The sequence below is a fragment of the Bos indicus genome, chromosome 10 (assembly GCF_029378745.1).
Source record: "Bos indicus isolate NIAB-ARS_2022 breed Sahiwal x Tharparkar chromosome 10, NIAB-ARS_B.indTharparkar_mat_pri_1.0, whole genome shotgun sequence".
In the NCBI taxonomy this organism is placed as follows: Eukaryota; Metazoa; Chordata; class Mammalia; order Artiodactyla; family Bovidae; genus Bos; species Bos indicus.
This window is the reverse complement of record NC_091769.1, coordinates 91,959,299-91,981,299: the sequence shown is the minus strand read 5'-3', so window position 1 is coordinate 91,981,299 and position 22,001 is coordinate 91,959,299. Positions and strand designations below refer to the sequence as shown.

Sequence of the window (22,001 nt, the reverse complement as noted above, 5' to 3'; positions counted from 1 at the left end):
TTCCTCCTCTTATGAGCCTGTTCCCCACCCCCAGCAGTTTTATCCAGGCCCGTGATGACTCAGGTACAGATGACATATCTTAGATTTCCTACGTGTCTAAGTTGTGACCATGTGACTGATTGCTGCTGCTGCTGCTGCTGAGTCACTTCAGTCGTGTCTGACTCTGTGCGACCCCACAGACAGCAGCCCATCAGGCTCCCCCGTCCTGGGGATTCTCCAGGCAAGAACACTGGAGTGGGTTGCCATTTCCTTCTCCAATGCATGAAGGTGAAAAGTGAAAGTGAAGTCGCTCAGTCGTGCCTGACCCTCAGCGACCCCATGGACTGCAGCCTTCCAGGCTCCTCTGTCCATGGGATTTTCCAGGCAAGAGTACTGGAGTGGTGTGAGTAAAAGTGGTACATGCACCTTTCGGGTTGTCTCCTTGAAAACAAAGCCACTTGACTGAAACTTCCTCTGTCTGTATGTGGGTTGAAGTGGGGTTGTAGCACGGACCCAGCTTAAACCATGCAGGTGAGGATAACAGTCTGGGGGTGATGGAACAACAGATGGAAGGAACCTGGATCTCTGAATGACCTTAGGGAAGAGAGTGGCCTGCCAGCTTATCTTACTTTCTTGTGGGCAGTAAGATGAGAGAGAAAGAAACCCTTATCTTATCTGATGTGTATTTGATCCTTTTGGAAGAGCCTAGACTGTACCCTAACTGATACAGAATATAACATAGAAAGAGAAGAGAAAGAATAGACAAAGAGAAAACTGGAGCTATCCAAATGTATGTTTTAGGTCCTTGATTATTGCTGACTTAGTTGGAGTTGAGTGACTCAATACAAATATTAACAGTAGAAAAAGGAAAATATTTTGAGCATATTAATCTCTCTGGATGATTAGATCTAGATACTTTGGTAGCCCTATAGGATGATTATATTTGTTGTTGTTCAGTCACTCAGTCATGTCCAACTATTTGCGACCCTGTGGACTGCAGCATGCCGGGCTTCCCTGTCCTTCAGCATCTCCTAAAGATTGCTCAAACTCATATCCATTGAGTCAGTGATGCCATCCAGCCATCCCATCCTCTTGTCATCCCACTCCCCTCTTGCCTTCAATCTTTCCCAGCATCAGGGTCTTTTCTAATGACTCTGCTCATTCCATCAGGTGGCCAAAGTATTGGAGTTTCAGCTTTAGCATCAGTCCTTCTAATGAATATTCAGGACTACTTTCTTTTAGGATTGACTGGTTTGATCTCCTTGCAGTCCAAAGGGCTTCCAAGAGTCTTCTCCAACACCACAGTTCAAAAACATCAATTCTTTGGCACGCAGCCTTCTTTATGGTCCAGCTCTCATATCTGTACATGAAAACAGGAAAAACCATAGCTTTGACTATACAGATTTTGTTGGCAAAGTGATGTCTCTGCTTTTTAATGTGCTAAGTTTGTCATAGCTTTTCTTCCAAGGAGCGTGTGTCTTTTAATTTCATGGCTGCAGTCGCCATCTGCAGTGATTTTGGAGCCCAAGAAAATAGTCTGTCACTGTTTCCATTGTTCCCCCATCTATTTGCCATAAAGTGATGGACGAGATGCCATGATTTTAGGTTTTTGAATGCTGAGTTTTAAGCCAGCCTTTTTCACTTTCTTCTTTCACCTTCATCAAGAAGCATTTAGTTCCTCTTCACTTTCTGCCATTCAGGTGGTGTCATCTGCATTTCTGAGGTTGTTGACATTTCTCCCGGCAGTCTTGATTCCAGCTTGTGTTTCATCCAGCATGACATTTTGCATGATGTACTCTGCATATAAGTGAAATAAGCAGGGTGACAATATACAGACTTGACGTACTCCTTTCCTGATTTGGAACCAGTCAGTTGTTCCATGTCCGGTTCTAACTGTTGCTTCTTGACCTGCATGAAGGTTTCATAGGAGGCAGGTAAGGTGATCTGGCCGGGAGAAATATCAGTAACCTCAGATATGCAGATGACACTACCCTTACGGCAGAAAGTGAAGAGGAACTAAAAAGTCTCTTGATGAAAGTGAAAGAGGAGAGGGAAAAAGTTGGCTTAAAGCTCAACATTCAGAAAACTAAAATCATGGCATCTGGTCCCATCACTTCATGGGAAATAGATGGGGAAACAGTGGAAACAGTGTCAGACTTTATTTTTTTGGGGCTCCAAAATCACAGCAGATGGTGATTGCAGCCATGAAATTAAAAGCCGATTACTCCTTGGAAGGAAACTTATGACCAACCTAGATAGCATATTGAAAAGCAGAGACATTACTTTGCCAACAAAGGTCTGTCTAGTCAAGGCAATGGTTTTTCCAGTGGTCATGTATGGGTGTGAGAGTTAGACTGTGAAGAAAGCTGAGCACTGAAGAATTGATGCTTTTGAACTGTGGTGTTGAAGAAGACTCTTGAGAGTCCCTTGGACTGCAAGGAGATCCAACCAGTCCATCCTAAAGGAGATCAACCCTGGGAGTTCTTTGGAAGGACTGATGCTAAAGCTGAAACTCCAATACTTTGGCCACCTCATGCGAAGAGTTGACTCATTGGCAAAGACTCTGATGCTGGGAGGGATTGGGGGCAGGCAGAGAAGGGGCTGACAGGATGAGATGGCTGGATGGCATCACTGACTCAATGGACATGAGTTTGAGTGAACTCTGGGAGTTGGTGATGGACAGGGAGGCCTGGAGTGCCGCAGTTCATGGGGTCACAAAGAGTAGGACATGACTGAGGAACTGAACTGAAGGTGATCCGGTATTCCAATCTCTTGAAGAATTTTCTACAGTTTGGTGTGATCCACACAGTCAATGAAATTCATAAAATAGTTTATGTGTTTATTCATTTTCAATCATGCTAGTTTGTGTATGTTTTTATTTTTTTCTCAGTACTGTTTAGCAATTTCTCAATTCTGACCAGCTACCTGTCTATTTAAAAATCCCTCTACCATGGATGAAATGGAGGTCTTAATAGTTAGAAATGGAGAAGAAAATTATGTGAAATGGATAGAAATTTTGTGGATGAAGTGGAATAAACATACATATTTTCTTCTTCATCAGACTCTCTAGTTTATTTCTTGGGTGAGGACTTATTTGAAAATCAATTAAAAAGTTACATTAGTTAACTATCTATGGCTGCATAACAAATCTCCCAAAACGTAGTGGCTTTAAACCTTTATTATTTCACAGTTAATGTGGATTAGGAATTCAGGTGTGGCTCTGGGTCTTTCACAGGCTACGGTCACCTGAAGGCTTCACTAGAATTGATCTTCTTCCTTGCTCATTCGGTTCCTTTTAGGTTCTTGGATTGAAGTTTCAGGCCTCATGAACTGTTGGTCAGAGACCTCTTGTTTCTTTGACATGTGGTCTCTACACAAAGCATTTCAGAACATGGCAGCTTGCCTCTCTAGAGCGAGCAAGTGAGAAGTGAAAACATGCTATTAAGATGAAAGTTAGAGTTTATTGTTCCCTAATCATCGAAATGACACATCATCACTCTCATCATATTCTGTTCACTAGAAGGAAGTACTAGGGCCAGCCCGCACTCAAGGGGAAGAGATTATTACCAGTGTATGAACACAGGAAGCAGAGCCTGTTGAAACCCCGTCAGAAACAGCCTAACACAACAATTAGTTAAATGGAAAGTCCTTCAAATATGGTAACTCAGTCTCATTTCATGTACCAGTTATGGTGGTAAGGTAGATAATGGCTAAATAATCTTGGGTTTTGATTTTGGTATTTAGTTACTTGAATTGCTTACATTTTGATAGGATGCTAATAATAGGCACAGCCTGCTTTCCTGAAGTACATCAGTTGTTCAACTCATTGAATTTAATTAGAAAATTTCTAATTACTCATTCAGTGTCCAGGGGATAAAAGTTATTGAAAGGTAGGGTCTGTGGATACATCCGTGTATTGCTGTATCTCTAGCTTCTGCCTAGCATTAAGCTGGAACAAATTAGTGTCTGTATTCTTACTGAATGAATGAGTGTGTGAAAATGGAGTTGAGAATTACAAATGCTGCTGAAAAAAGGAGACTTGTATTGGGATCAGTTTTCTCATTAGTTTGTTTTGTGATTCATGGTTAATACCTTGCTTCATCTCAGTCTTTTTACAATTAAAAATTTGAGTAAAAGTTCAAAATTCTGTCAAGTCCATATTTAAAAAAATTTTTTTGACTCATACCTTTTGCCTTAATAATTATACTTAAAGATTGTATTTTGAGTTTACAAAAATAATCTTATACAGGAGTATCTGTCACAACATATGCTAGTAAAAATAAATTACAGTTATCCCATTATAAACAGGGAATTATTTTAATCAGTGGACAAAAAACTATACCTTTGCTAAAAATCAGGATATAGATTTGTTGTCATGGAAATTTATCCATGAAATGTGAACTGCAAAAAGAAAAAAATATGTATATATGTATATATGCACTGTATATATATATATATATATATATATATAAACTGAAAAAATTTACAAAGCTCTAATATCCCAATTTTTGTTTAAAAATTTAAATGAAATGGATATATGTTTGACTAGTCATACACATATGCATAGAAAGATTTCTTGGGCATATACAACAAAATACTTAATGTTATTTTCTTCTGATAGATGATATTAACAGATTAAAAACTTTTTTTTTATCATTCTGTATTTATTTTTAATTGTGAAGTATATATAACATAAAATTTATCTTCTTACCCATTTTTAAGTGTTCAGTTTGTTAGTGTTATGTACCTTCACATTGTTGTCCAACCAAATACAGAAGTCTCTTCATCTTACAAAACTGGAGCTGCACCCGTTAAACAGCAGCTACTTATTCCTCCTTCCCCAGGCCCCTGCACCCACCATTGTACGTGGAGACTTGAGTTGCTTCTGCCTTTTGGCTGTTGTGGGTAATGCTGCCATGAACATGGGTATACAAATAATCTCTTTGAGACGCGGATTTCGGTTCTTGTAGGTGTATGCCTAGAAATGCAGTTGCTGAGTCACGTGGTAACTCTGCTCCTTCTTTTTTAAGCAGCCACTGGACTGTTTTCCATAGTGGCCCCACACTTGTGTACCCCACCAGCGATGCATCAGGGTTTCCGTTTCCCTGCAGCCTCCCTGACATTGTTTTCTGGTTTTTGTCGATCATCGCCATCCTAATATGTTTGAGATCATTCCCTATTATTTATTTTTAATAAGTGTTGGTATTACTTTTCATATTGAGTGAGCAATGAAGGTATTACCACTTTGTAAAAATAGAATGAATTAGCTTTATTTTTTAAATTTATTTTTAATATTGTTTCTGTAACAGCAAACACTGCCTTTATTTCAGATACAGTAGTAAATTGTTGGGATATTAGGGTTGATTGCTAGAATAAATTAGAAGCCTGATGCTAAAGGTGTTTTGAGGTTTTAGTAAAGTACTCAATATCATAGTAAATATCTTAATTGCTCTTGAGCACTCAAAGTTGGAAACCCAAAACTTACCAGTCTTAGTAAATGTTAACTACTAATTTTTGATGGAATATTTTTGCTTAACCTTTATTGACTAATTGAACTTATGTTTACCAGTGTCTTTTCAAAAAATAACCTTATTTGAGGCATAGTTTACCATAAAATTAATCTGCTTTAAGTGTGCAATTCAACAATTTTTAGTAAATGTACTGAGTTATGCACCTGTCACCATAATCTAGTTTTGTGTCTGTTTGTTCAGCCGCTAAGTTGTGTCCAACTCTTTGTGACCCTGTAGATTGTAGCACGTCAGGTTTCTCTGTCCTTCACTGCCTCCTAGAGTTTGTATAAACTCATGTCCATTGAGTCCTTGATGCTCTCTAACCATCCTATCCCCTGCCACTCCCTTTGCCTTCAGTCTTTGCTGGCATCAGGGTCTTTTCCGTTGAGGCAGCTCTTCGCATCAGGTGGCCAAAGTATTGGAGCTTCAGCTTCAGCATCAGTCCTTTTAGCAACTTTTGAGGGTTGATTTCCTTTAGGATTGACTGGTTTGATCTCCTTGCAGTCCAAGGGACTCTCAAGAGTGTTCCCCAACACCACAGTTCAAAAGCATCAGTTTTTTGGTGTTCAGCCTTCTCTATGGTCCAACTCGCCCATCCGTAAATGACTACTGGAAAAGCCACAGCTTTGACTGTACAGACCTTTTGTCAGCAAAGTGATGGCTCTGCTTTTTAATACACTGTTCAGGTTAGTCATAGCTTTTCTTCCAAGGAGCAAGTATCATTTAATTTCATGGCTGCAGTCACCATCCACAGTGATTTTGGAGCCTAAGAAAATAAAATCTGTCACTGTGTCCACTGTTTCCCCATCTATTTGCCATAAAGTGATGGGGCCAGATGCCATGATCTTAGTTTTTTGAATGCTGAATTTTAAACCAGCTTTTTCACTCTCTTCTTCCAACTTCATCAAGAGGCTCTTTAGTTCCTCTTTGCTTTCTGCCATTAGAATGGTATCATCTGCATATCTGAGGTTGTTGATATTTCTCCTGCCAGTCTTAATTCCAGCTTGTGATTTATTCAACCCAGCATTTTGCATGGTGTACTCTGTAAGTTAAATAAGTAGGGTGATAGTATACAGCCTTGATTTTCTCTTTTCCCAATTTTTAATCAGTCTGTTGTTCCTTGTCTGGTTCTAATTATTGCTTCTTAACCAGCATACAGGTTTCTCAGAAGGCAGGTAAAATGGTCTGGTATTCCCATCTCTTGAATTTTCCAGTTTGTTGTGATCCACAGTCAAAGACATTTGAATAGTCAATGAAGCAGATGTTTTGCTCCAGTTGTCTTGCTTTTTCAATGAGCCAGTGGTTGTTGGCAGTTTGTTCTCTGGTTCCTCTGCCTTTTCTAAATCCAGCTTGAACATCTGGAAGTTCTTGGTTCACGTTCTGTTGAAGCCTGGCTTAGAGAATTTTGAGCATTACTTTGCTAGTGTGTGAGATGAGTGCAGTTGTGAGATAGTTTGAACATTCTTTGGCGTTGTCTTTCTTTGAATGAAAACTGACCTTTTCTAGTCCTGTGGCCACTGCTGAGTTTTCCAGATTTACTATTGTGGTTATTCAGATCATTAAGACCTTCTTTGTATAGTTCTTCTCTGTGTATTTGCCACCTCTTAATCTCTTCTGCTTTTTTTAGGTCCTTACTGTTTCTGTCCTTTATCATGTCCATCCTTTCATGAAATGTTCCCTTGGTATCTCCAATTTTCTTGAAGAGGTTTCTACTTTTTCCCATTCTGTTATTTTCCTTTACTTCTTTGCATTGTTCATTGAAGAAGGCCTTCCTATCTTTCCTTTCTAGTCTCTAGAACTCTTCATTCAGTTGGGTATATCTTTCTCTTTCTCCTTTGCCTTTCACTTCTCTTCTTTTCTCAGCTATTTGTAAAGCCTCCTCAGATAACCCCTTTGCCTTCTTGTGTTTCTTTTTCTTTGGGATGGTTTTGGTCACTGCCTCCTTCCTGTACAATACAATGAACCTTTGTCCATAGTTCTTCAGGCACTCCATCTACCAGATCTAATCCCTTGAATCTATTCATTGCCTCCACTGTCTAATCATAAGGGGTTTGATTTAGGTCATACCTGAATGACCTAGTGGTTTCCCCTGCTTTCTTCTATTTAAGCCTGAATTTGCAGTAAGGAGCGCACATTCTGAGCCACAGTCAGCTCCAGGTCTTGTTTTAATAATCTAGTTTGGAATATTTCTGTTGTCCCAGTAAGATCCCTTGTGACCAAGACCTTTATTGACTCTATGGAATTTGTGGCAAAAGACTTCTTGTGACAGGGCTGTATATATTGCTTCTCTTAAATGAATACAAATGTCTTTTATCGTATTCTCCTATACCAAATATATGTAAATAGTCAAGTAGTGTATATTTTATTTAGGGGACTGTATAATAATACACATGAAGTGTGTTTGAATGTGAATAACTTTTAGCAAGGAAAAATCTTACATCAGAGAATAAATTCTTTCATGTTTATTTTAGAGAGTCCCAATTAAACATTTTTCCATGTGACTTGATTTTTTGATCTTTTACAGCTGGTTTATTTTTAGCACATCATAGTAGCAAAGGTTGACAAGCCCTTTCAATTATTTGCTGCATATAAACATCAAAACCTTCCAAGGCAGGTCATGGTTTTAGATAATTAAAATGAAAAAATAACTAAATAGAACAATTTATCATTCATAAAGTAATAAATACAGTTGTAGGCAAAATTGGTAATTGTCTTCTAACTCACCAGAGGGCACTCTTTTCTAGTTTATTACCTTTCACTCTGATCTTTAGACACACATTATATTTTGAAACATTTCAGTCTTTTCTGGGGTCTAGGTTTGGATTAATTGGAGACTAATGATTGTTTTCTGTTGCAACTTTTAGTGAGTATTTTTGTGACCTCCTTTATAAATGTCATTAAAAACAGTTCTACAAATAAGCTGCAGTCTTAAATGCTTTAGGCAGTAGTGTGTCTGGCATAAGCTATCTCTTCAGTTTAGTCTTTTTTTTTTTTTTGTCTAGCAGCTCTATAATGGCACTTTTTTCTTTGTTTATGTTAAGGTTTCAGATCGAGTGGAGCGGCGGCTTCAGGAAATAGAGAAGGAGATGCGAACAGAAAGAGAGCTGGTGGAAAGACGGCAGGATCAACTGGGAGTTATTTCTCAGCAGCTACAGGAGGTTTGTGAAAAGTGGCTTTTCGTAATGTAAATCCTGAGGTTAGGTGGTTGTTTAGCTATTGTTAAAATGGTTTTAGTTCCTGGGTGTTGCATGTGACAGTTCAGTCCGTGTGAGAAGTGCGGCATATTGTTACAGTTCGTTGTATGTAAATGACCGTTCCTGATTCAAACCCAGAGCCTACCCTTTTCTGGATGTATGACCTTGGGCAAGTTCCTTAACTTCTCTAGACTCGTTTCCTTTGCTGTTGTTCAGTCGCTCAGTGTCTGGCTCTTTGTGACCCCATGGACTGCAGCACGCTAGGACTCCCTGTCCATCACCAACTCTGGGAGCTTGCTCAAACTCATGTCCTTCGTGTCGGTGATGCCATCCAACCATCTCATCCTCTGTTGTCCCCTTCTCCTCCTGCCTCAGTCTTTCCCAGCAACAGGGTCTTTTCTAATGAGTCAAGTCTTCACATCATTTCCTGTGTAGAAAATGGAAATAATCATAGCATTTATTTAATCATGTTGGTGCAGGAGGAAATAAGTTGATGTGGATAAAACAGTTAACAGATTGTCTAGCTTGTGCTCCGTACATGTGAACTGAAGGCATAATTATTCAGATTCATTTTCTTTGGTGTGAACTAGGCCAGGGATCAGCACACTGGCCTGTGGACTGGATCTAGCCCACTGCTGATTTTTGTAATGAAATTTTATTGAAACATAGCCACCCCCATTCATTGTCAGTACTTTTTTTTTTTTTTTAAACAAAGAATTGCTTTATTAATACAAACCATTAATACATAGCCAAACTATAAAGTGCTAAGAAATTTAAATATCTAAGTCACAGCAAACAGGTGGCAATTCAACATCCAGAGTCGACAGAATGCTTGAGGGAGACTGCAACAGATTAGACTCCCACAGCAGAGGAGGCATCTTCAGAGGTGAAGGGGGGCCCACGTGTAACAGCTGCTCAAGCTCCCTCTCCTCATCAAGGATCATGAGAGGCACTCCACTCAAGGGGAGGTGGGCGATCTGGTGCTCCTCAGGCAGGTCAAAACTCTCAAAATCTAATGGATTGAAGGGAAAGAATTTTTCTGGATAGGTGTCATCTGAGGCAGGAACCGAACTTTTTGCTTTAACAGTCTTCTCAGTAATCTTTTTGGTAGAGAAAGTTGTCTGTTTCTGTTTGAGCGGTCCATTCGTCTTAACTGATTTTTCTGTAGCTCTGTTGACAGTTCCCAAAGCCTTTCTTGCAGTTTTTTGGTAAAGCTGGTGGAGCATCAAACATTTTGCCAACACGTGGTGTTGAAACCTGAGATCTCCCATCCAAAGCTTTGACTGAAGGCACAGACCCCAGCTTCAGCCCGTCCTTAGGAGCCACACGGATGCCTGGTTCTCCATTTTCCTTATCAACATAGATCAGAGTAGACATTCTGGATCAATGCTCGGTTCACCCACGTTCGGAGTAACCCATTTTCAGTACTTTTGTGACACAACAGGAGAGTTGAGATGTTGTGAAAAAGACTGCATGGCTCACAAAGCTTAAAATGCGTATTGACTGACTGGCTCTGCATAGAAAAAGTTTACAGATCCCTGGACTAGACTGTCGTCAAATTCAAACTGGAGGTTACTTATCCATTAGGTAATATTTTTCTTTTGTAAATGATTTTATTTATGGCTGTGCTGGCCCTTCATTGCTGCATGTGGGCTTTCTCTGGTTGCGGCTAGCAGAGGCTACTCTTCGCTGCAGTGTGCAGGTGTCTCCTTGAGGTGGCTTCTCTTGTTGGGGAGCACAGGCTCTGGGGCGCACGGCCTTCAGTAGTTGTGGCTCATGGGCTCAGCAGTTGCAGTTCTCGGGCTCTGGAGCACGGGCTCACTAGTTGTGGTGTGTGGGCTTAGTTGCTCCATGGCATGTGGGATCTTCCTGACCCAGGGATCTTCTGTTTTGGCTGGTGGATTCTTTACCACTGAGCCAGTGGCTTACCAGGGAAGCCCAGGGTAATATTTTTGTTTTGAAACTGCAGACTTATAAAGAAATTGAGTGATTAGAACAAAGGAATAATGTATATCCTTTGCCTCAATTCCCCTAATACTCATATTTGCCAGACTTGCTTTATTATTTTATATATTTATCTCCATGTGTATGTATATCTATTTTTTTGAGGCTAGTTGCTGACATAATGTAGATGCTTTTAAATCTAAATAATAGGGTGTGTACATTCTCTTCTGTTATCACAGGAGATTAACATTGGATCAATACTGTGAACCTATAGGTTTTATTAAAATTTTGCCGCTTAAAGTCTGGACCAGAAAAGTCTGGTCCAGAGTACAATACAGGATTACATAAAGCATTTGACCATCCTGTCTCTTTAGTCTCCTTTAATCTGGAATAGTTTTTCAGTCTTTTTTTTTCTAGCCAGTTATTCTGTAGAATGTCTTTTGTTTTAGGTTTGTTGATTTTTTTTTTCCTCATCACTAGATTCAGATCTTGGACTTCTGGCAGGAAACCCAGAGAACTGTTGTTGTGTTTTTCCTAGGTTATCAGATCAGGAGCCATGTAATGTTGATTTGTTCCATCACTGATTAAAACTAAACATTGATTAAGGTGTTACTTGCCAGGTTTCTCTACTGTAAAGTTACTATATTATGCTTTTTAATTATTTGTGTTATGGGGAAACTCTTTGAAACTTGAAAATAGCCTATATTTCATCATATTTTCACCTGCAAATTTTAGCATCTATTGATTCTTTCATGAAATAGTTACTGCTGTAAGTGATACTAAACAGTGATTTAAAAAATATTCTGTCATATCTATTACAGTTATCAGTTGGAATCCTACTGTCAGGAGGTGCTTTGTCATTTTCTCCACTCATTCATTCATTCGTTAATATTAGTGTAGATTTATGAATTATCATTTTATCATCTTGGTTATGTTTTATGATTGTTATTATAGGAAACTTGTGAGATTACCTTTAAATGTTTCTTAGATATATAAAGCATAAAAAAAAATTAGAAACAAGGAAACCAAAAGGTTTAAAAACAAAAGGAATGCTTTATTTTTTCTTTTACAAAATGTTTTTCTTTAAAAGTGATGTTCTTCAGATATACTTGTGTGTTCTTAAAGATCATTAGCCCTTTTAGATTGACAGATTAAATTTTTTTTTAAGTTTTAGGAAACGTGCCCATTGAAAATTAGGAATGAAAATTGCAAACCTGAAATTATAATGTAAGCTGATAGAAAAATCTGCTTTTGTTTTCTAAAAATCCATTTTTCCTCCATTTCACAAAAGGACGCATACCCTTGTTAGTTGGTAATTACTTTAAAGAGGATACTTTGTTGAATAATTAGATACAGATATGGGTAGCCTTTTAAAAAAAAAAAAAAAACAACCTTGATTTTTATATATTTGTTCTCAAAGCAAATTGCATCTGGTGAGCATAGAACAGCACTGAAGAGACAATTGTTCTTTTTTGTGAGAGAAGATTAGAGAAATTTCCTGTGCTTATTTTCTACTCTCTTTACAGAATGCAGAAAATTACAAAGAAAGAGGGAGAGAAAGATTGCTTCCCACCCCTATTCTTAAGAAACCAGAGCCTGAGTATTTGCACTGTAATTGTCATTTTGACTAAAAGCTTGAACAGTCCTTTGGAATTCCATCTCTGACAGTACAATAGAGGATCACTATTGATAAGAAATGTTTAATTTCATATTTTGTCACTTTAATATATGTGGTAACCTATGTGCTTTTAATAGGTGATTTTGGATTAAACAGTGCAGTGGAAACTGGAGAGGATTAATTTAGCCTGATGCGTTTTCCTACTCCCAAGTTAAGTGGCTTAGAGTGTTCTGGAAAGATCATGTTTAAGGAGAGACAACACTTTGCTTTCTATTTGATATTAATACTTATGGATATACCTGTACTGTATGACAGTAGTAATTTATGAATTTTGTTTGTGACCATGGTGAAAATTGAATCTCCAGGTGGGTAAGTATGCCTGGACTTTTAGCCACTATATTCTTCTGCCTCCCTAAAATGTTTGATTCAATGTTAGTTCAAATTATGACAGTCAAAAGTTGTGAAGAGATTGGGAGTTGTCATTAAAAATTTCAGAATGTCAGAGATTTCTGGGTATTGATATAGTGTGTTATAGGGAGGCAGTCTGTGGTTTTGGCTAAAACCTGCTTCATTTTGGTGATCTAATGAGGTTTTAAGGTCCTCAGAGCTTTATCTGTTCCCACCTAATGAAGATCACAATATTAGTCATTGGAAATGGATTGAGGGAGAGCCACTCTCCTTTTCTTATTTAGAGTTTTTAAAAATTTTCTGCTCTTCTGTTCTTTTTTTCCCATTCCTCCTGGTCTAAGCAATAGGGCTATGTGCACACTCTGGAATTCACTTGCTTTGGTGAGCCTCAGCTGCTCATGTGCTACTGCACACAAATGTCAGATTTTCTTAACTTGGTAAGGGCCTTCCCTGGCCTTCAGGCCTCATAAGTCACATTTCAGACAACATTGTTCTCGTAGCTCAGTTGATTCTCTCTGGAGAGATGAATGTTTCATTAGTTGTGCAATAATTTTCTTTTCATATAGCTTTTAAAAATATTTATATGTTTTAAATGAAAGTATAGTTGATTTACATTGCTGTGTTAGTTTCTGGTGTACAGCAAAGTGATTGTTATTATGTTATATATACATATAGTTTTTTTTTTCAGATTCTTTTCCTTTGTAGGTTATTATAAGATATTGAAAACAGTTCCCTGGGCTGTATAGTAGGACCTTATTGTTCATCCTTTGTTTATAGTAGTATTATCCGTTCATCCCAAACTCCTAATTTATCCCTCCCCACCACCTTTTCCCTTTGGTAACCATGTTTCTGGGTCTATTTCTGTTTTGTAAGTAAGTTCATTTGTAATTGTTTTTTTAGATTCCACATATAAGTGATATCATATGATATTTGTCTTTGGCTTAGTTCTCCAGTTCCATCCATGTTGCTGTAAATGGCATTATTTCATTCTTTTTTGTGGACATGGAACAACAGACTGGTTCCAAATAGGAAAAGGAGTACGTCAAGGCTGTATATTGTCACCCTGCTTATTTAACTTATAAGCAGAGTACATCATGAGAAACGCTGGGCTGGAAGAAGCACAAGCTGGAATCAAGATTGCCAGAAGAAATATCAATAACCTCAGATATGCAGATGACACCACCCTTATGGCAGAAAGTGAAGAGGAACTAAAAAGCCTCTTGATGACAGTGAAAGCGGAGAGTGAAAAAGTTGGCTTAAAGCTCAACATTCAGAAAACGAAGATCATGGCATCTGGTCCCATCACTTCATGGGAAATAGATGGGGAAACAGTGTCAGACTTTATTTTTTTGGGCTCCAAAATCACTGCAGATGGTGACTGCAGCCATGAAATTAAAAGACGCTTACTCCTTGGAAGGAAAGTTATGACCAACCTAGATAGCATATTGAAAAGCAGAGACATTACTTTGCCAACAAAGTTTCGTCTAGTCAAGGCTGTGGTTTTTCCAGTGGTCAGGTGTGGATGTGAGAGTTGGACTGTGAAGAAGGCTGAGTGCCGAAGAATTGATGCTTTTGAACTGTGGTGTTGGAGAAGACTCTTGAGAGTCCCTTGGACTGCAAGGAGATCTAACCAGTCCATTCTAAAGGAGATCGGTCCTGGGTGTTCTTTGAAAGGAATGATGCTAAAGCTGAAACTCCAGTACTTTGGCCACCTCATGCGAAGAGCTGACTCATTGGCAAAGACTCTGATGCTGGGAGGGATTGGGGGCAGGAGGAGAAGGGGACGACAGAGGATGAGATGGCTGGATGGCATCACCGACTCGATGGATGTGAGTTTGAGTGAACTCCTGGAGTTGGTGATGGACAGGGAGGCCTGGCGTGCTGCAATTCATGGGGTTGCTAAGAGTCAGACACAACTGAGCGACTGAACTGAATATTCCATTGTTTATATGCACCACATCTTGTTTACCTATTTCTTTATTGATGGACATTTAGGTTGCTTCCATGTGTTGGCTGCTGTAAATAGTGCTACTATGAACATTGGGGTGTGTGTATCTTTTCAAATTAAAAAGTTTCCTTCTTTTCCAGATATATGCCCAAGAGTGGCATTGACAGACCATATGGTAACTCTACTTCTGTTTTTTTGAGGAACTTCCATACTGTTCTCCATGGTGGCTTTATATTCTGGTTAACAGTGTGGGAGGGTTCCCTTTTTTCCACATTCTCTCCAGCCTTTATTATTCTTAGACTTTCTGATGATGGCCATTCTGACTGGTGTGAAGTGATACCTCATTGTAGTTTCGATCTGCATTTCTCTAATAAATAGTCATGTTGAGCATCATTTCATGTGTCTGTAGGTCATCTGTATGTCTTCTTTGGCGAAATGTCTATTTAGATCTTCTGTCCATTTTTGATAAGGTTGTTTTTTATTTTTATTTTATTTTGAGCAGTGTGAGTGGTTTGTATATTTTGGAAATTAAACCCTTGTCGGTTACATCATTTGCAAAAGTTTTCTCCAATTCCATAGGTTGTCTTTTCATTTAATTTATGGTTTCCTTTGTTGTGCAAAAGATTTTAAGTTTAACTAGCTCTCATTTGTTTAATTTTGTTTTTATTTCCATTACCGTAGGAGTCGAATCCAAAAAGATATTGCTGCTTTTTGTGTCAAAGAGTGTACTGCCTGTGTTTCTGTCTAGGAGTTTTAAAGTATCTGTTCCTAGGATTAGATCTTTAATCCATTTTGAGTTTATTTTTTTCTATGGTGTTGAGAATGTTCTAATTTCATTTTTTTTTTGCAAGTAGCTCTCTAGTTTCTCCAGACTATTCATATAGCTCTTTTAAATTTTGAATGGTTGTTGTCTGAACTTTTACTAACAGAATTCAAATATAGTTAAGCTTGTAACCATCAGCCTTTCCTTGTCGAACCATTGTGCAAACAATAAAGTGTTTAACATTATAGTACATTTGTCATATTACAGATTCCTTTTGGTCAGACACTTGATAGTAAAGTAACTGATAGTTAAGTTTAGTGGCATGAGGTAAGAATGGTGGTGCTAGGAACATCAAAGAAGTATTTAGACTGTAAGCCCAAATCAGAACTCTTTTGCAGGTACAAAATTTGCATAAAATCTTACATAACATTTTTAACTCGACTCTGGATATCTTGGGAATTCCTGACTTGTTTTTTTTTTTTTTAACTAGCTGTTTTTTATAAATTGAATATTACTTATTCATCTTCAGTTGAATTACATAAAATGAAAAACATGAGATAGATATTTGTATATGTTTTTTCAGAGCATTTGGTAGCATATTAAAATGCTAGTTCCCTGATCTGCCCCCATCGGGAATATTCCATACTTGAACCTAAAGTGAACCAGGTTTCTTAAGATTTAAAAGTGTTTCATGGAGAAACCCATTTTGCAGGCAGGGCATGGAATCTTAATAGAAGATAGTGAAGACTAAGTGAGGAATTCAGTGTCGTGTGGGAGCTCGGCTCAATGGTTTTCAGTCTGTGCTCTGATAGAAAACCAGATTTTGTGAGTTTCTTCAATAAAATGAAACCATATACAGAAAAATGAATTGATAGATTTCCCCCCCAGTATTTTCCTTCATCTTTTAGCATCTGTATCAATTGTGAAAAATCTAATGAAAAAATAGCTATTCATTCCTTCCCAGAAATGTCACTGTGGCTCCAGAGATGCTGAATAATATGGTACTTCAACTAAGAAAAGCCTTGGGTACTGTTTATTAATGTATTTAGTTTGGACTCATTAAAGGAGAAGCTTTCACTGAAGCCAAGAATGTCTTCCTAATGTCCTCTTAATAGCTTTACCATCTCCCTTGAGACTTCTGAGCCAGTTCAGAGGAGATCCTAGTCCAGCAAATGTTCTAATGTGGCCTCATTAAGCCTTTCTTCTGCTCTTCCTTTAGAGACTGTGCTGTTTGATTTGGAGATGTGGAAGCCCTTCTGAGGCTGCTGAATTTTGGACTCTATTCACTTACCTTTCCAAGGCTGAATTTCAAAACTTTTGTGTGGCCATTTTCTTTACCCTCTTCTTTCCATAACCAGTGCTCTCTTTTTTTGTAGGTTCCCCTACATTTTCACATTTTTTCGTAGTACAAGCTTCAATTCCCCCGATATTATTAGATCCCTTCTAAATAAGTGCACATTAAATCACCCTCATGTTGACCATCCCAGTAGCCACCCTGGGTGTTAAGAAAGACCAGTGGAAATTATAAGTAAGTGAGAGTTCAAAAATAAAAGACAAGTTCTGTGGAAAGCACAAGAAAAACTCAGAGAACGCACCTAATTTTTGCAATCCTTGGGGTATGATCTCTAGAATTCAGTACTTTGTCAGACCTAGGTGATGAGGTAGAGTTTAATAGAGAATGACACAGGTAGGGTGACACCACCCAGGGCCCCAGACTGACAAAGGGCTGAAGCCCAGAGTGTCACAGCGGCACAGCTACACATGTACTGCTCTGTAGGAGAACGTGTGTTGCAAGGTAAAATTTGAAAACTTACACTCTAGTGTTCGTGCTTCAGGGGGGCAAAATTGTGTGTAGAAGAAATTTAGGCCTTACTTTGAGCCACAATTTTTATTCTTTTATATTTTTATATTCATTATATTATATATATATATATTTTATATTCATTATTCTTAATGCCATTGACTCTTTTTCTCCTTCTTCTGCACTGATGGCTGTTTTCCTCTCTCTGTTCAGTTTCCGGTAATGTATATTATGTGAGGTAAAGTTTTTAGTCTCAGATTATTCCTGTTAATTACCATTTCTTAATGTATTATCTCTTTTAATTGTACTTGTTTTGAAAATTTTTTATTTCTAGCATTTAACATAGTATGCTCTTAATAATTATTTGTTGACTGCATTAAGTAGTGACCATACTAATGTATTATTTTGATACATTGTTTAACAGGTTTTATTTCTCATGTGGTTCTTTGTTTTTAAACTTTGTATTTAGTATAAAAAGTATTTTTATATTTAATATAAATAAATGCATAACTTCATATCATAAATTCTTACGTGATCTTTTTTTTAATGCAGCTTTATTGCTCAGGTCATTTTTTTCCTATTTCTTTCCCTCTGTTTTTCACTATAATTACTACCCCTACTCACTAAAATAAAAATAATAGTGTAAACAGCCTGGGATATATTATTTTTTTTCTTTTTGTGCTCTTAATTATGCTGGACATATATATATATATTTATAAAATATATATACATTTGCATATACAGAGGTCTTTGGGGTTTTTTTTTTTTTTTGGTATGTTTTTATGTTAGTAAACTAGGATTACATATATCTACGTTTCTTCACCTTCCTTTTTTCTCTCATCAGTACTCTGGAAATTCCTCCAAATAGCTGATGTGGTTCCAGCTTAATCTTTTTTTGCCATTGACAGATCTTTTATTATAATAGAGATTACCAGATTTATTTTTCCATTATTTTCTAAGTCTTCACTTTTTTATCAGCAAAATAGCTGAGAGTGCCCCCTTTCCTCCACATTCCTACTGTCAGTAATGGTTATAAATGTTTTTAATTTTTGCCAAGTTGATGAGTATAAAATGTTAACTCAGTTTCGTGTTTATTTCTATTTCCTGTTAGTGAATTTCAGTATCTTTTCACATATTTGCTGGTAGTTTTCATTTGTGCCTGTGCAAATAGCCTGTGTATAAATTTTGCTCATTTAAAAATACTGGACTGCACAGTAAGTCCTTTTTGATGATCCATTTTAAATATCATGTGTACATGTCAATCCCAAATTACTTGCATTTTCTATCAGGAATTTCACTTTTTTAATGGCAGAGGGAAGGAATCTTAAATTATTTCTTGTATGACTAATGAGTTGCCTCAGCATCCTTGTTGAATAATTTCTTCTTTTCCTTCTGGTTTAAATGCCACTTCTGCTATATAGTGTCCTGTGATATCTGTCTGAGGTCTATATGGTTTGTTCTGTTTGTCTATCCCTGAATGTGTTGTCTATCCCTGAATAATTCCTGGTAATGTGTTGTCTCCATTTTTTAGAGCTTTTACTATATTTCAGTGGATGATAATGAAAATCTCTTGTCAAGTTCTGCGAATAATCTTGCTGGTATTTTGATTTAATTGTACTAAATTGTAGATTAGTTTGAAGAGGTGTTTTCTGATGTTCTTCAATAATTTTTATAATTGGCTCTATAATGATCATGTACATCTTAGACTTACTTCTCAGTACCTTATGGTTTTTCTTTCTATTGTAATATTTTCTTTCATTGCATCTCTAATTGATATTTTGTAGCATATAGGAATGCAGTTGTTTTATATCTGGCTCTGTTATCCAATAATTTTGTTAAATGATCTTATTAGTTCGTATAATTTGTTAATAGCTTTAATGACATCCTGTCTATTGTATAGCTAATCATGTTGCTGTTCAGTCACTAAGTCACGTCCAACTCTTTGTGACCCCATGAACTGTAGCACGCCAGGCTTTCCTGTCCCTCAGTATCTCCCAGAGTTTGCTCAAATTTATGTGCATTGAGTTAGTGATGCCATCCAACCATCTTAGTCTCTGTTGCCCTCTTTTCCTCCTGCCCTCAGTCTTTCCCAGCATCAGGGTCTTTTCCAGTGAGTCGGCTCTTTGCATTAGGTGGCTAAAGTATTGGAGCTTCAGCTTCAGTATCAGCCCTTCCAGTGAACATTTAGGATTGATTTCCTTTAGGACAGACTGGTTTGATCTAATTGCTATCCATGGGACTCTCAAGAATCTTCTCCAGCACCACAATTCAAAAGCATTAATTATTCAGCTCTCAACTTTCTTTATGGTCCAACTCTCACATCCATAAATGACTACTGGAAAAACCATAGTTTTGACTGGATGGACATTGGTTGGCAAAGTGATGTCTCTGCTTTTTAATTAGCCATCTAGGTTTGTCATAGCTTTCCTTCCAAGGAGTAAGTGTCTTAATTTTATGGCTGCTGTCACCATCAGCAGTGATTTGGAGCCCAAGAAAATCAAATCTGTCACTGTTTCCACTTTTCCCCCATCCATTTGCCATGAAGTAATGGGACCAGATAGAGAAGGCAATGGCATCCCACTCTAGCATTCTTACCTGGAAAATCCCATGGACGGAGGAGCCTGGAAGGCTGCAGTCCATGGGGTCACTGAGAGTCAGACACGACTGAGCAACTTCACTTTCACTTTTCACTTTCATGCATTGGAGGAGGAAATGGCAACCCACTCCAGTGTTCTTGCCTGGAGAATCCCCGGGACGGGGGAGCCTGGTGGGCTGCCGTCTGTGGGGTCGCACAGAGTTGGACACGACTGAAGCGACTTAGCAGCAGCAGCAATGGGACCAGATTCCATGATCTTAGTTTTCTGGATGTTGAGTTTCAAGCCAGCTTTTTCAGTCTCCTCTTTCACCCTCATCAAGAAGCTCTTTAGTTCCTCTTTGCTTTCTGCCATTAGAATTGTATTACTGCATATTTGAGGTTGTTGATATTTCTACCGGCAACCTTGTGAGTCATCCAGCCCAGCATTTCGCATGATGTACTGTGCACACAAGTTAAAGCAGAGTGACAATATACAGCCTTGATGTACTCCTTTCTCAACTTTGAACCAGTCCGTTGTTCTATGTCCAGTTCTAACTGTTGCTTCTTGTCTTGCGTACAGGTTTCTCAGGAGACAGGTAAGGTGGTCTGGTAGTTAATCATATCATTTGAAGTTAAAGGCAATTTAATTTCTTTCCTTGTGATATTTTTGAATTGACTAGAAACTCAAACGCAGTGTTGAATATAAGCAAAGATAGTAAGAATCCCTTGTTTTATTCCGATATTTATAGAAATGCTTCTAGAGTGTCAACCTTATGGAAGGTGTTTGTGCCTGGTTTTGACCGCTGTCCTTTTATCAGATAAAGAACATTGGCTTCTATTTGTAGGTTGCCAAGAGAGGTTGACTTTTTAAAAAACCATGAATGAGGATTGTGGAGCTTATAAAATATTTTGTTTTTGGTTGCACTCTGTCTTTGCCGCTGCATGCAGCTGCTTTCTAATTGCAGTGCATGGGCTTCTTACTGCAGTGGTTGCTGTGGTTGCAGAGCACAGGCCCTAGGCGCGTGGGCCTCAGTAGTTGCAGCTCACTAGGAGTCAGTAGTGGAGAAGGCAGTGGCGCCCCACGCCAGCACTCTTGCCTGGAAACTCCCATGGACGGAGGAGCCTGGTGGGCTGCAGTCCAGGGGGTCGCGAAGAGTTGGACAAGACTCAGCGACTTCACTTTGACTTTTCACTTTCCTGCATTGGAGAAGGAAATGGCAACCCACTCCAGTGTTCTTGCCTGGAGAATCCCCGGGATGGGGGAGCCTGGTGGGCTGCCGTCTATGGGGTTGCACAGAGTCGGACATGACTGAAGCGACTTAGCAGCAGCAGCAGCAGGAGTTAGTAGTCGTAGGCTTAGTAGTTGTGGTGCGTTGGCTTAGTAGCTGAGGCTTGTGGGATCTTCCCGGGTCAGGGATGGAACCCATGTCCCCTGCATTGTCAGGCAGATTCTTATCCACTCTGTCCCCTGGAAAGTCCTCTCTTTTATTTAAATGGAATTGACTTTTATCAATTGATGCTGGGCTCTCTCTGCATTCCTGAGAACTTCGTTTGGCCATAATATATTATTTTTTTATACATTGCTGAGTTAATTTCCTAGTTTTTTCTTTAGTATGTTTATATTTACATTTATGATTGAGTTAACTGATAATTCTCTTTGCATTACTCTTCTTGGTATGAAAGCAAGGTAGGTAGGTTCCTTCTTTTTCTGTCCCCTGGCTCTGTCTTTTTAAGAGGATTGTCTATTTCTTGACTGCTTGTTAAAATTCACTCACATAATCACTGATACCTGCTGTCTTTGTGGTGGCTAAGGTTTTCAACTTCTGTGTTTTTTGGATTATATAAACTTAATTTTTTAGATTCAGTTTTGTGATTATTTCAGATTGTGTAAGTTATCCATTTTGTTATGTTTTGATATTAATTTGAAGAAGCAATCATAGCCTTGCTGTATTTTTTTTCAAGATTGTTCTGAAGCTATATTCTTTTAATATTGTTTAGTTTTTGTTCTCTTTTTCTTTATTAGTCTTACTAGATATAATTATTTTATTAGTTTTCATTTTGACTAGCTTTGTTTATTAATTTATCCACTTATGGTTTTAACTTTTATTTTCTGATTTTTCATTTTTAGGATTGATGTTCTGTTTTTCAGACTTGCAAGTTAATTAATTGACTTGTCTGTTTTTAAAAATTAATGCTATAAATTTATGAACAAATTACCCTATGTTTTGACATACTATTATTTTATGATAGTTTCCTTCTAA

At 38.0% G+C, this 22,001-nt stretch overlaps 1 protein-coding gene and 1 pseudogene across 11 annotated transcripts in view; one reads left to right on the top strand and one right to left on the bottom strand.

The window, feature by feature from the left end:
* CEP128 (centrosomal protein 128) overlaps positions 1–22,001 on the top strand; it is a 483,641-nt gene that overhangs the window by 71,204 nt on the left and 390,436 nt on the right. For all 11 annotated transcript variants that reach the window (XM_070797945.1, XM_070797947.1, XM_070797949.1 and 8 more), the window contains one exon: positions 8,531–8,647. In XM_070797945.1, the coding sequence (XP_070654046.1) occupies positions 8,531–8,647 (117 nt within the window). The remainder of the gene's footprint in view (positions 1–8,530; positions 8,648–22,001) is intronic.
* Positions 9,425–10,065, bottom strand: LOC109565397 (securin-like; annotated as a pseudogene).